The following is a 15829-nucleotide window of genomic DNA, read 5'->3' on the forward strand; positions in this document are numbered from 1 at the left end:
GAAATGATAAGGACTTTTGGAAAAAGAAATCACACCCCAAGATGGAGGTAGGTCCCATAGTGGCCAAGTGCACAGCCTGTGAAGGAAGATTGCCTAGGTTCAAAATTCAGTGTCACCTACAAGCTGTTTTCTCATAAGCAAGTTACTGAATTTCACTTGTACCTCAGTTTCCTGAGGATGATCATGATGTCTGCTTTCATAGTGTGGTTCTATGAGTTAATAAAGGGAAGCATTCATGTATTAGCTGTCATTGTTATCTGATGTTATGCTGACTAAGTAGGGAAATAATGAACCTGTGTCTCATATCTCAGGAAGAATAAATCAGAAAGTTCTGAAGTAAGCTAAATTGGTCAGATGGATAGAGACTCAGAAGAGGCCCTCCTTCACGTGCAGTTGGTGCTAAAATTGTGCTAAATAAATGTGTTAATAAAAGCACATCTCTATCTCATCATGAAAGAGAAAAACTTATTTCTGACACAAATATCTATCTCAACTTAGACCAGTTGATTAAGCAGATGGCCTGTGAATGTTAAAAAGGACTTTGTGCCTACTCAGCTTAAACATGGTTTTGTTAATATAGTTTTTGAGCAAGTGACTTGATTAAAAGACTAGGAGACACCTATGTATGCAGTGTGTCTTATTAAGGACAGCACTTGGAAAGTCTGAGTTGGAGAACAGCAGAGTGCAGGGTTCCCCACATACACTGTGTGTGTGAGGCTTCCCCCACATAGACTCTGGAATTGGGCCTCAATTTTCTCACCTGAAGAATGTGGATAATGACAGCACAGCCTTCTAGTGTGATTCGGAGAACACATGGAAATAAGGTCTGTGTTGTGCTCAATATGTAAGAGATAAGTGTAAGCCTCTAACTAAGGTACCTGGGTAAGCAGATGGGAAGGTGAAGTGGCATGTGGTTTATAGTCTGCTTCTAACAAGCCCAGGTCTCAAATGCTTAGAGGAAGTCTGGAAGTTTGCTTTGCAGTTGTCAAAACAAATCTTCAAAGTCCCTTGATGCCACTGATGGAAGACTGGGCGAGAAGAAACCTAAATAATTAACCTGACGTCTGAGTGCCTGTTGCTTCCTCTCTCTCTCCCTCCAGGGGCCTTCGTCGTGTGCTGGACGCCCGGCCTGGTGGTTCTGCTGCTCGACGGCCTGAACTGCACGCGGTGCAACGTGCAGCACGTGAAAAGGTGGTTCCTGCTGCTGGCGCTGTGCAACTCCGTCATGAACCCCATCATCTACTCCTACAAGGATGAGGACATGTACAGCACCATGAAGAGGATGCTCTGCTGCTTCTCGCAAGAGAACCCGGAGAGGCGGCCCTCCCGCCTCCCCTCCATGGTCCTCAGCCGGAGCGACACGGGGGGCAGCCAGTATACGGAGGATAACAACCGAGGCCCCGTCTGCAACAAGAGCAGCTCGTAGGCTGCGATGCCCCTCCGCCCACCCCGACCTCCGAGGGGAGAAGAGGTGTTCGGAACGGTTACCTGTCTCCAACAAAGCCCGCGTACAGTGTTATTTGAGCTCTGAATGAATCATTGGGAAGTTTGTTTTTAAAATTGTTTTACGTCAAGTAAAGCACGGGCAGAAGAGAGAGGACACGTGCATTTACAGAGAACGCACAGAAAGAGGGACGGCAGCACAATGCGTTCTCACCCGAGGCCCGGTGACCCTCTCGGAGTACCGCCCACCAGGCCGTGCTTTCTGGTCTCTGCCGCCATCTTGTAGGCATTGTCTCTTGTTTTCAAAGGATGTTGTTAAAGGGCTTAGGACAAAATAAATAAAAACGTTACTTGAGCCACTATCCGTAGCTGCTTGGAAAGCATATGTAGTTCTTTCTGCATGCATTTGAAATTTTAAAAAGTGCTTCAGCAGTGATGTTTTTCTCCTCAAACAAACCATGGCCAGTAGCTAGGTGTTCAATAGGAATCTCAAAGTAACACATCAGTCAGGGCTCCAGATTAATTAACTTGATCTTTGACTGAAAGGACAGTCTGAGGAAAAAGATTTACTTTAATAACAAAAAAGGTAAACATTAAATGCTCTATTTGCAGTGAAAAAAGAGCCCTTTATGTAGTCCTCTCAGTGTGCACGCTTTTGTATACACACCTACATATTGACATACTTCAAATTTGTATTGAGAGACACCACAGATAGTGATGGTGAAATAAATTCACTGGCCACCTAGACTTTTCAGTCTAGGACTAATAGTTGTAGAAATGGCCTCTTAGCTCTAATAGCAAGGGGTGATTCATTTGAAAACAGATCAGCAGGGTGAAAAGTATACTAGCATGTGAGCTGAGTTCCTTGCAAGTCGCTCAGTCGTGTCTGACTCTGTGACCCCATGAACCGCAGCACACCAGGGCTCCCTGTCCATTACCAACTCCCAGAGTTCACCCAAACTCATGTCCATTGAGTCAGTGATGCCATCTAACCGTCTAATCTTCTGTCGTCCCCTTCTCCTCCTGCCCTCAATCTTTCCCAGCATCAGGATCTTTTCAAATGAGTCAGCTCTTCACATCAGGTGGCCAAAGTATTGGAGTTTCAGCTTTAGCATCAGTCCTTCCAATGAATATTCAGGACTGATTTCCTTTAGGATGGACTGGTTGGATCTCCTTGCAGTCCAAGGGACTCTGAAGAGTCTTCTCCAACACCACAGTTCAAAAGCAGCAATTCTTCGGCGCTCAGTAGTTGAGTCTTTCTATTAAGTTCCCTCCATACCCTGGTAACTTGTCAGATTTAATAAATAGAGTAATTTTCACATCTCATATTTTACCTACAATTATTGACATATTTCCAGTACTTGCTTTACTTATGGACTGCATTTTGATCTGGGTTCTATTTAAAATTTTTCTCCTTCCAAGACCTAAGTAACATGAAAGGCATGTCAGTAAGAAAAGCTTTAAGCACGTAGGTACTGGCCAGAGTTTTCTATGTAAAGCATGTAGATTATATTCTGATTTTAACATAAGAATAACTTCAAAGCAGATATTATAGTATTTATGTAGTTTGCAAAAGAAGTTTACATTTTTTTTGCTATTGTGATATAACATTTCTGTGCAAAAACTACTTGTAATAAAAGGATTTGAGAAGTCATGCTTTTAGATATAATGACCTAAAATAGAGAGTAGTATGATTTGAAGGTATAGATTTCACAAACTGTGTAGTAAGTGGATCTATCTGAAGCTTATACCAAAGCTACCTATAAAATAAAATAAAAAAGAGAGAATCTGTTTTCTTTTGTTGGAGGTGTATTATTACTTTGTGTATTTTCTAAGTAAAAATATAGTTTGTGGTAACTATAGCTCTCATTTCTATTACAGAAGAAAAATCAGATTTGCTTTGAAGTACATATTCTCAGTGTTTTATGTAAGCATTTTGAATCTACAGCTGGGCAAGGGGTGGAGAATTGAAATTGAAAACCAGTCCCTGAATAGCTACTAAGGGACCTTTAAAGGTTTTATTTTGAGGAAAGCACCATTTTTAGTACCCTTCAGCAGAGTGTCATGTTCAGAATGGTGTCTGGAGGGGATCCAAATGTGGAAACTCAGGGTGGAAATAGATAGCTTTTGTTTTTATGCACACACATATCTCAGCACTGGTCCAAGAGCAGAGGAGTCATGTATATTTGAAGATGACAAGTGCCAGCCATCTCGGCTCACCAGGAACACAGCAAAGCCATCTCTTTTTTGGAAAAATATAAAGAAAGAATGCTCCTATTCAAATTCTAGGACCCCCAAGTTTATCTGTAAGTCATTGAGATGATAGTTCTAAAAATCCGACCTAACTTTTTCAGACAGGCCCTTGACTCAAAGCAGGGGCTACACCCAAGCCAAACAAGATTCATTTTCTCCTTAGATTCGTAGCACTGCCCGAGATGTTCTGCTAAATATGTATTGATGAGAGAATTTAGTTCTTCATGAAGACTGTCTCTTGGAAAGAAAGAAGTTTTTTGGAAATAAATTGAAATTTCTTGGTGAACAATTTTTTAAGTGAATGGTAGACTTGTGTAAGCCTCTAACAAAACTCTAACTTCCTTCACAGTCAGCACTTTGATGCTTTTTATAAATATTTGCAATCAAAGTTTGGAAACCTCAATGCCCCTGCTTCGCTGGCACCCTGAGCCCATGTTTGGATGGCCCAGGATCAGGGACTGGGGGAGCTCAGCAGCAGCAGCAGCAAGCAGGATGGGGGGAGGGTACAGGAGAAGTGTGGGGCGTACAGCTCTGTTCATCTGCTGGGGCTGCCCGGGTAGATGACAAGGCATGCAGTGCCCTGTGTTCCTAGACTAATTGCAGGAGATTAAGAGCATTTTGTTTTTATTAGCTCATTGATCCTCTAATCATTCTGTGAGTGGGAGCGGAGGCAATCAGAATGCTTGGCCCTCTTTTAACTGATTGGACTAGGCATAAGGCAGGTAAGCCCTGTGATGACACTCATGAAATTGACTTAGAGACAGACTCAAGCCCTGTTAGAACCTGGAGTGAAAATAACCGGAGTGTTATTCTACACAATGGTGCATCTCACTGCACACTAACAAGAATTTAAAACACACACATACCTGACTCATGGGATGCTTACCAGAGAATTCTATGCCCTTGGTGGGTCGCTAAATGTGAGATTAAATTGGAAACTCCTAGGGCTCCTTTTAACATTGCACACTGTCTTTCAGGCATAGGGGTTGGGGTTAGAATCATTTAAAGGCATGAAGGAGCTTGAGGAAAAGCTGCATTTTGTGAGAAATGTTCCCCTGAACACACCACATAATTTAAGATACTCATCATGTAAGACTAGTTTTCACAGAGAAATAGCATTAGGATTGTAGGGATTTTTATTTGGCCTTAATGCCTTACTTATTTTCACATCATTCTCTCCAGTGTCTTAGAGTGTGCTCTCTCCTAAATTAACAGATGGTCAAGTGTTTAAGGATTCAGAGTATTTTGTCACATGTAATTTCTGAGCTAAAGGTTTATGGTGCAAACACTAGTGCAATGGTCACCACAATCACATGGGGAGATTCCGGTACACGTGAATAAGAGGGCGGGTCACGTTATGCTATATAGATAATGCAGCACCTCTGCATGTCAATCCACGAACATGGTTTGCAATTTACTGGATTTTGGAATTTACTGTTCTTGCCAGCTTTTTAGAGAGCTGCTATTTTATACAGCAAACTTTATAGAATTTTTTCTAGATTACAAACTTCAAGTTTACAGAAATTCAAATGTCCATAAACGTCATCTGTATTGTGTTTATTACTGAAATTAACACCTACGCATTCTATATTAGTCACAAGGCTATATTGAAGAAGAACAAGGGTAGTGCCTGCCACAAGTCCATGTTACATCTTTGTGCATATTCAAAAATGCTCTCCCTTCCTCAAGACACTTCACTTGGATCTATTGGAAATCATCTGATATATTAATTTTGTTAGAAGTTTACCACTACTTGTCAGACAACTATACTAACACATAAACATATCCACAGTATGATTGGCACACATAACGGGGTTGTTCACTTCACCACTCACACAAATGTTATGATAACCATCTTAAAGAAATCACTAGGCTGAAATTCAGAATACCGAGCTTCTGAGTTCTGTTCTGTCCTAAACTATCTATGAAATTCCAAATGATCGCTGATCTAAATAACAGACTTAAATGACCTGTGAGAACATTTCCAGCTCCAAAATTCTGTCATCCTATACATCACCTCCCAGATGTGAATCATAAAAAGAATCCCAAGCCTTGGATTCTTTGGATTTTATTCCTTGCATTAGGAATTTCAACTAAAAGGAGCTGATTCATTGCAATGGTTCTGAAGATTTAGTGTATGTAAAGATCACCTAGGGAGACCAATTGAAATCTAGGAGGCAGGTGTGAAATGTGTAACTGTAAACCAATCATCAACACAGGGAAGAAGGAATTTCTGGAATAAAATGGAACCGCTAATCAAAATAGAGAAACTAAAAGATTTGATGATCTGCTTATGGGTGCTAAAGCGAACTTAAATTCAAAATGTGTGAATTGTTGTTTACTCCATCCAGGCAAATGGAAACCCACACACTTATTTTTACATTGCATTTAACCAACATCTTTGAACATTTCCTAGGTGCTAGGGAACAAACAAGCAAAAAATCCCTGCCCTTAAAAGAATGGACAAAATCATACACACAAGTAATTGGACAGAAATACAGAGAAAGGAAGCTGAAAATACTAAGGATGGACTATGGCAAGTTAGCTGTCCACCTGGTATCATCACTTGGAGCATTGTTTGATATTGGTGTATTTTTTAGATCCAGCTTCTGTAATAAAATTATTGATATAGAATTCTCCAAAAGGAGGGGAAGAAAAATCACAAAAGGGGGTACTTCGGAGATTAAAATCACTTTACATAGAATTAATGGGTTGGGGGTCTGGTACTGATCATCTAAACTAGACTTGTCTTTAAGAGGACACTTGACTACATGTTTATATAAATTAAGAGATGGGAGATTTCAGTCAGTCTTCCTACTGAAAAACAGAAACCACCCTGGACACTTGAAGCAGGAAGGCATTTAAAATACGTAATTAGATGCTGATAAGAGAGTTGGAAAAGCTAGAGGAGCAGAGGTGAAAGAAACCCATTGTTAGCTTGCAGGTTTGTGGCTAACCTTGGAGGAATTCTCGCCACACAGCTCAGGAAATTGTGGAAGCCACCCAGCGAGGCAGGTGATTTGTGGGGGGATACACACGCAAAACTGCGGTGGAGGGGCCACCGCAAAGTCTCATAGCTATTGCTGGGAAGAATGTGGCCTCTGCCTGCCTTCTGCCTGCCTTCTCGCTTGTATGTGGCACTTGCAGAATCTAAACTGGGAAATTTGCTGGCTTCGTATTCTGGGAAATATAATTCCCAGGCTTCCAAATTTTCAGATTCAGGGGCAAGCAGAGAAAGGATCAGCAAGCCAGTGGACTGCTGACAGACAATGCAGCAGGTGGAAAAAGAAAAAAGGAAGGTGGCAGGGTCTTCTTGGCTTCTGAGACTCTGCCTTTCTGAGATATGGGTCCCATTAGTTTTTCTTGACTGTGGATAGAAGACAATATAACTAGTTCTAGAGTGAGTGAAGTGTGAAAGTCGCTCAGTCGTGTCCAGCTCTTTGTCGACCCCATGGACTATACAGTCCATGGAATTCTCTAGGCCGGAATACTGGAGTGGATAGCCTTTCCCTTCTCCAGGGGATCTTCCCAACCCAGGGATTGAACCCAGGTCTCCCGCATTGCAGGTAGATTCTTTTACCAGCTGAGCCACAAGGGAAGTCCAGTTCTAGAGTAAGAGTTGAAAATTCTGTAAAAACTAGTGTTTGTATGTGCAACTTTTGAGTTCCACCTTACAGTATATGGATCTTCTGAAGACTGAATGGGTAAATAAGACCAAAAAAAAAAGTAAGAACATAGTTTACTTATTGGCTATTTGTTATCCAAATCTGTGATATCAAACTTGAGATTTGAACATGAGAAATACAATGTATGGTTACAGTTGATATATAGCCATGGCAAATTTAGTACTACTTAATCATCCCTGGTGGCTCAGTGGTAAAGAATCTGCTTGTCATTGCAAGAGACATAGGAGATGGGGATTTGATCCCTGGGTTGAGAAGATCCCCTGGGGAAGGAAATGGCAACCCACTCCAGTATTCTTGTCCAGAGAATCCCATGGACAGAGGAGCCTGGTGAGCTATAGTCTATGGGGTTGCAAAGAGTCGGACACGACTGATAGACTAAACAACAACAACCTTTCTTTCAGATTTTGAGATGGTGAGAAGAGAATCTTGAAACAATGAGTGAGCCAAGGTAAAATGAGGTGTTAAATATAGGTGTGCAAAAAAGTCAGAACTGAGTGTTCCACAGTCTTAAAAGAGGCAATGGACCAATTCTTTTGTAGAGCTGAATGGAATAGATCTAAGTTTCAGAGTTTGTGGCTTGTTTGGGGGGCAGGGGGAAGTAGCACTAAAGTTTCTCCTTTTGATAGAAATAAGGGTCTGATTTAGGCATTATTTCGAGGAAGTTGTAATGTAGGGATTGTCTTGATGTTACAAATGAGGAAACTGAACACCACAAGATTGAAGGAGTACTTAAGTGACTAAATCAGGGGTAAACTCAGCTAAGTTTTTCAGAGGTTCTTCTCTATTAAGAAAAAGCTTCCTACAACTATACATGTAACTTCACATTTCAAAGAGCCAACGTTTACTAATAATACATAGGTTAGCTATTTTAGGGATTGAGAATGTTTATACTCTGACCAATTCAGCTTCTAAGAATGTATGCTAGAGAAACGATTCTAAATTAAGAAAAGGTTTATTACACAAAGGTGATCAAAACAACATGATTCATAACACTGGAAACTTCTACACAATGTAAATATTCAAGCATGTGATAAAGGTAAAGCATTGTAGTCAAGCCTGTGAACTCAAATCAATTTCCCTGCATTTACAATCAGCCATTTCACTTACTAGCTCTGTGACTTTGGGCAATTCCTCTGTGCATCAGCTTTTAATCTACAAAATGGGATCTCAAGTCTATCTCCCTCATAGAGTTGTAGATCAAATTATAAGTCAAGCACTTGGAACAATGCTGGGCACTGTGAAAGTGTATTTATTGTTAGAATGCTATTTGGTGATTTTAAGTTATGGGTAGAAGCAGGAATAATCTAATAAGGAAAAGCATGTGATGATGTAGGATTTGCCAGTGGATTGGATGTGGCAGCAAGAGAGGTGTGTTAAGACAACTTCAAGTGTTTTGATCCAAACCACTACAAAAGTGGAATTTCTTTTAATGATGGAGAGGTGGCAGTAACAACAGATTTGGGGATGGGTAGGAATCAAGAATTCAGTTTTAGCGTGGTACTTATGTTGTAGAGATACATGTAAGTGGAGATGTTGAAAAGTCAGCTGTGGAAACAAACCTCCCACTCGGGGAGAGGTCCAGGCTGGAGATACTAATCTTGGAATCACCAGTATATGAATGGTATTTATAGCCACAAGGCTGGGCTAAGTCCCAGAGACAGTAAGTATAGATGGATCAACAGATTCAAGAATTAACCCCTGGGCATTTGCAATGTTGGAGGTCAGAAAAATGAGGAATTAGTTGAGGAAACTGAGGAGGAGCAACTAGTGGCATAGGGAGAAAACCAAGAGTCAACGAGACCTGGGAGTCATCAACTGTGTCCAATACTGGAACTTGAGGCTCAAGAATTGACTGTTGATTTGGCCATGGAGGTGTTTGTGATCTTGACAAAGCTGAGTGAGTTAAAGTCACTCAGTCATGTCCAGCTCTTTGCAAATCCACAGACTATACAGTCTATGGAATTCTCCAGGCCACAAAACTGGAGTGGGTAGCCTTTCCTTTCTCCAGGGAATCTTCCCAACCCAGGGATAGAATCCAGGTCTCCCGCATTGCAGGTGGATTCTTAACCAGCTAAGCCACAAGGGAAGCCCAAGAATACTGGAGTGGGTAGCCTATCCCTTCTCCAGCAGATCTTCCTGACCTAGGAATTGAACTGGAGTGTCCTGCATTGCAGGTGGATTCTTTACCCACTGAACTATTGGTGGTGAAAGCATAACTGAATGATTGTAGGGGGTTCAAGAGGGATTGTGAGGAGAGGGGAGGAGACAAGTGAGGACTAGATTTTGTTTGTTTTATTTGGGATGTGCCAAGTGGCATGTGGGATCTTAGTTCCTGGATCAGGGATAGAACCCTGCCCCCTGCAATGGAAGTGCAGAATCTTAACCACTGAATTGCTAGGGAAGTCCCAGAGCTAGCTATTTTTAAATTATTGTTTTTGTTTTCCTAAAAAGGCATCAAAGAAATGGGGCAGTAGTTGAAGAGATATGCGAGGTCTGGGGGCAGGGGTAGGGATTTTTTTTTTTTTAAGATGGGAATCATTGCAGCTTATTAGTTGCTGGTGGGAATGCTCCAGTAAAGGGGGAATACGTGATGATTCAGGAGAGTCATGGTGATAACTGCTGAAAGGAATGGGCTCTGAGATACAAGAGGAAGATTTGACCTTTGACAGCAGTGGGGACATTCCATTCCTATTTGGGGGGCGGGGGGAGGAAAGGTATGCAGGCATGGACCTGGAAGTAAATCTGATGGGTGTGTGTATGTACTTTTTTCCCCATCTTATCAGTTAGTGAGGGCTTCAGATCCTTAGCAAAGAATAATGATGAGGCAAGAAGTGTTGGAGGCTTCCCAGGTGGTTCAGTGGTAAAGAATCATCCTGTCAATGTGGGAGACACAGGTTCAATCCCTGGGTCAGAAAGATTCCCCTGGAGAAGGAAATGGGAACCCATTCCAATATTCTTGCCTGGGAAATCCCACGGACAGAGGAACCTGGCAGGCTACAGTCCATGGGGTCGCAAAAGAGTCAGACAGGACTTACTGAGTATACAGCAAAGACGAGTTGGAGGTTTGAGTAGCAAAGGTGAGGTGAGAAACCACTGTTCAAGGAGTAGGCCAGCGAACGCATTTAGTAGTGCTTCCAATAAAGGTCCACCCAGTGAGACTTAAGACCAGAAAGTTCATGTGTTTCCCTTGAGTTTGACTAGTTGACTGGCTGCAGTCATGGTGAAAACAGAGTTGAAATGTCTGTCAAGTAATGTCTGGGCTCCATCCCAACCAATTAGATCAGAATCTCTGGAACTTGGCCCCAGGGGTACATCCAAAGTGATTGCCATGTGTAGCCAGAGTTCAGAACCATGGATTAAAGCAAAAAGGTGAGGGTGGGGAGCGGGGGTCAGTCACAGAAAAGCCTAAGATCTTGGACATCCTGCTGTGAAAAAAATTCAGTATCTGTTTGATAACCTAATTGTGGGCTGAAATTTTAACTGAGAAAAGAAGGCAAAATAGGAGAAACTAACATTGATTGAGTACCCATTATGGGTTAGGAGTTGTGTTGTGCACTATATCCATATCCACCCCCCCCCATAAGATAAGAATTAGATAGAACCTTGGAGATAAGAATTTTAATCTCTACTTCATAGCATTGAGATTTAGACAAGTGATGTGAGTTGCCAGTACTAATATGTAGTCAAGCCAGGATTTAGATCCAGAACCAGTTGACTCTAAATTTTTGCATAAGATTTTGTGGTAAATGTGAGACTTGAGCTGTGTGTCAAGGGTGGAGTGAGGTTTTGATTTTGAAGAGGCAAGAAGGCTTCCCAGCTGGAGGGATGCTGTAAGAAAAAAAAGGAATGGCAGCAAGAAAGAACATGATGAACACAAGGAAAATTCAGGGAGAAGGGTACCTCCTGTGGCTCGGTAGGTTGAAGTAAATGAAGGAACGAATGATTCAACCAACCAACTAACAAACAGAGCGAGTGTCTTCTCTCAGTGGCCAGACAGCTGGGCAGCCTGCCAGGGGATTTAGGGCTACAGGAAGTTGCACTGCAGAACTGCTAAGCAAACGTTTTCCGTATTGTTTGTACAATTCATTATTTTTAAGAAATGTTAGCTGTTGGGGTCCATGGAGATAAAAGATGGCCTCTAAGTATAATCTCATTATCATCTGTCACCCTGGCTTGGGAGTTTTATGTGTCTGCAGAATCTTAGAATCTATATTTCTCCAGCTTTAATCTCAGGGTCAATATCCCAACACAGCACTGCTCATAATAAATAGCTAGTAGAAAATGATAAAGTAGGCTACTGTGTTTTATTTTATTTGGCTTTCAAGCCAATCCATTTTATAGCTGTCTGCTTGAGTGCTGGGAAAAAAAAAAAAAAAATTCTGGAGACAGCAAAGAATCATATGAAAAACTAGAACTTGCTGACAAAAAAATCTTTTTATCTCCCCCGCTGCCCCCACAGAAAGAGGCCCTAGATAGACTGTTGATTATGCATCTAATAAGGTGGCTGCTCATGGAAATGGTCCCTTTGATTGGTTTGCAGAATAACTCTGTTTTATGCCCCTTTGGCCCATAATACAGCTTCTCAGAGGCACCCGTGTGGTATGCTCAGTCATGACATTGCTTTGCTTGCCTTCGCACAGTTTGTTTGTTTTTTACTTTGAGGCTATGGAAAATCATAATTCCTGAAGTGATAGCAAATAAAAAAAAAAAGAAAGAGAAATGAAAAATAAAATAGCCTGTCCTCAATAGCAGTGGTGATTACAAAGCTGAATTTCTCCTCTCTTTGTCTAGTTATTATTTTTGGAAATATATGTGGTTCAAATAAGGTTGAAAGTGTTTTACCTGCCCTATGATGGAAAACCTACACTTCTGAGGTTTTACATTATAGAAAAAAAAACGTATAAATGGTCCAAAAAAAAGTATGCAATAAATTCAGCATAAAAGACAATGATTAAGTATACTTGTTATGCTTATCAGACTTTCAGTTTCTGACCAAGAACGTGTTTTTATTTCAAGTCATTCATTAATGCATCATGCACTCACTATTCATTCATTTTCTGAGCACACTTTCAGAGTACCTATCATAAAGCACTGTGAAATAAATACCAAGGAAAATGAGATTGACTCTAAGCTCATAAAGAGCTTACATTAGTGACTAAGCCTCTTCGAGTAGATATTCATGGAGCAAGAAAGGGGCTAAAATCAGTGGTTGCCCACACTGTCCAAGATGCACAACCTTTGCAAAATTTACAGACTATGGCATAAAATTCGCTGTTGTTATGGAACCAACTGGAATTTTCCTAAGAACCAATGACTGCAAGAGTATTTGCATGTTAATGTGCACATTTTACGTGGGTTATATGAATGAGTTTTATAAGCCTACTTAAAAAATTATTATTGCTATCCCAAGGTGTATTTCTTGATTTTTATTTCCTTTATTACTTTTTAACACTTAAAATCCATTTGAGTTCCACTACCGAAGTCTATGCAGAAAGTCAAAAGATGTTGAGCTAGAGAGGAAGAGTTAGGAGAAACTGAGAGGGCTACAACAGATATAAACAAGCTGGACTGTTAAGGGGCTCACTGACTTCGTGTGAAAGACATTTCCAGTTAAAAACAGACTCTAGTGCCATTGAGGATCGGCCCCTTGCTTCCAGGACACACATTTCTCAGTTGCCCCTTCTCAGTCTCTTTTGCTGGGTCATTCTTCTCCCTGGCATCTCAGTGCTGCTGGACTCTGCTATCAGTCAAGTTCTCTTTTCTGTTCACCTCCACTATCTTGGTCATTTCATTTAGTCACGTGGCTCTAAGTGTATATATGCTGACAGCTCTGACATTTTTATCTATAGCCAAGACCACTCTCTTTCTCTTTCAAACTTTAAACTTATAGAAAATCCCCCCTTGAGGAAGAGCTAAATTAGAACTTTAGTATTAACATACAAACACTACTATATATAACATAGATAAACAACTAAAACCTATTGTATAGCAGAGGGAACTATACTTAATATCTTGTTCAGTTCAGTCGCTCAGTCATGTCCGATTCTTTGCAACCCCATAGATTGCAACACACCAGGCTTCCCTGTCCATCACCAATTCCCGGAGCTTACTCAAACTCATGTCCATTGCATCAGTGATGCCATCCAACCATCTCATCCTCTGTCATCCCCTTCTCCTCCAGCCTTCAATCTTTCCCAGCATCCGGTCTTTTCTAATGAGTCGTTTCTTTGCATGAGGTGGCCAAAGTATTGGAGTTTCAGTTTCAGCATTACTGATGCTGAATATTCAGGACTGATTTCCTTTAGGATGGACTGGTTGCATCTCCTTGCAATCCAAGGGACTCTCAAGAGTCTTCTTCAACACCACAGTGCAAAAGCATCAATTCTTCAGCTCTCAACTTTCTTTATGGTCCAACTCTCACATCCATACATGACCACTGGAAAAACCATAGCTTTGACTAGATGGACCTTTATTGGCAAAGTAATGTCTCTGCTCTTTAATATGCTGTATAGGTTGGTCATAGCTTTTCTTCCAAGGAGCAAGCATCTTTTAATTTCATGGCTGCAGTCACCGTCTGCAGTGATTTTAGAGCCCAAGAAAATAAAGTCTTTCACTGTTTCCATGGTTTCCCCATCTATTTGCCATGAAGTAATGGGACCAGATGCCTTAATCTTAGTTTTCTGAATATTGAGTTTTAAGCCAACTTTTTCACTCTCCTCTTTCACTTTCATCAAGAAGTTCTTTACTTCTTCTTTGCTTTCTGCCATAAGGGTGGTGTCATCCAGCCCAGCATTTCTCATGATGTACTCTGCATGTAAGTTAAATGAGCAGGGTGACAATATACAGCCTTGACGTACACCTTTCCCGATTTGGAACCAGTCTGTTGTTCCATGTCCAGTTCTAACTGTTGCTTCCTGACCTGTATACAGATTTCTCAGGAAGCAGGTCAGGTGGTTTGGCATTCCCATCTCTTCCAGAATTTTCCACACTTTGTTGTGATTCACATAGTCAAAGGCTTTGACATAGTCAATAAAGCAGAAGTAAATGTTTTTTTGGAATTCTCTTGCTTTTTTGATGATCCAGTGGATGTTGGCAATTTGATCTCTGGTTCCTCTCCTTTTCTAAGTCCAACTTGAACATCTGGAATTTCACAGTTCACATACTGTTGAAGCCTGGCTTGGAGAATTTTGAATATTATTTTTCCACTGTGTGAGATGAGTGTAATCGTGCAGTAGTTCAATTTGAACTACTGCACAATTTGAAATAGTTCAACTGGAATTCCATCACCTCCACTAGCTTTGTTCATAGTGATGCTTCCTAAGGCCCAATTGACTTCACATTCTAGGTGAGTGATCACACCATCGTGGTTATCTGGGTCATGGAAATCTTTTTTGTATAGTTCTGTGTATTCTTGCCACCTCTTCTTAGTATCTTCTGCTTCTGTTAGGTCCATACCATTTCTGTCCTTTATTGTGCTCATCTTTTCATGAAATGTTCCCTTGGTATCTCTGATTTACTTGAAGAGATCTTTAGTCTTTCCCATTCTGTTGTTTTCCTCTATTTCTTTGCATTGATTGCTGAGGAAAACTTTCTTATCTCTCCATGCTATTCTTTGGAACTCTGAATTCAAATGGGTATGTCTTTCCTTTTCTCCTTTGCTTTTTGCTTCTCTTCTATTCACAGCTATTTGTAAGGCCTCCTCAGACAACCATTTTGTCTTTTGGCATTTCTTTTTCTTGGGGATGGTCTTGATCATTGCCTCCTGTACAACGTCACGAACCTCCATCCAGAGTTCTTCAGGCACTCTGTCTATCAGATCTAACCCTTTGAATCTATTTGTCACTTCCACTGTATAATTATAAGAGAATTGATTTAGGTCATACCTGTATGATCTAGTGGTTTTCCGTACTTTCTTTTATTTAAGTCTGAATTTGGCAATAGGGAGTTCATGATCTGAGCCACAGTCAGCTCCCAGTCTTGTTTTTGCTGACTGTATATAGTTTCTCCATCTTTGACTGAAAGAATATAATCAATCTGATTTCAGTATTGACCATCTGGTGATGTCCATGTGTAAAGTCTTCTCTTGTATTGTTGGAAGAGGGTGTTTGCTATGGCCAGTATGTTCTCTTGGCAAAGCTCTATCAGCCTTGCTTCATTTCATACTCCAAGGCCAAATTTGCCTGTTACTCCAGGTATCTCTTGACTTCCTACTTTTGAATTCCAGTCCCCTATAATGAAGAAGACATCTTTTTGGGGTGTTAGTTCTAGAAGGTCTTGTAGGTCTTCATAGAACCATTCAAATTCAGCTTCTTCAGCATTATTGGTCAGGGCATAGACTTAGATTACTGTGATATTGAATGGCCCAACCCACAGAACTGTGTCTGAGTATCTCCTGTGGAGGTCCAGGTCAGTAGTGGCCTGCCTCAGGGGCAGGAACTCTGGGTGGA

At 41.0% G+C, this 15829-nt stretch overlaps 1 protein-coding gene across 1 annotated transcript in view; it reads left to right on the forward strand.

Moving 5' to 3' along the window:
* LPAR3 (lysophosphatidic acid receptor 3) overlaps positions 1 to 3242 on the forward strand; it is an 83765-nt gene extending 80523 nt beyond the window's left edge. The window contains exon 3 of the mRNA XM_027536693.1: positions 1101 to 3242. Coding sequence (XP_027392494.1) covers positions 1101 to 1426 — 326 coding nt within the window. The 3' untranslated portion in view covers positions 1427 to 3242. The remainder of the gene's footprint in view (positions 1 to 1100) is intronic.
* Positions 3243 to 15829: the final 12587 nt, after the last annotated feature.

The sequence above is a fragment of the Bos indicus x Bos taurus genome, chromosome 3, assembly GCF_003369695.1.
Source record: "Bos indicus x Bos taurus breed Angus x Brahman F1 hybrid chromosome 3, Bos_hybrid_MaternalHap_v2.0, whole genome shotgun sequence".
NCBI lineage: Eukaryota > Metazoa > Chordata > Mammalia > Artiodactyla > Bovidae > Bos > Bos indicus x Bos taurus.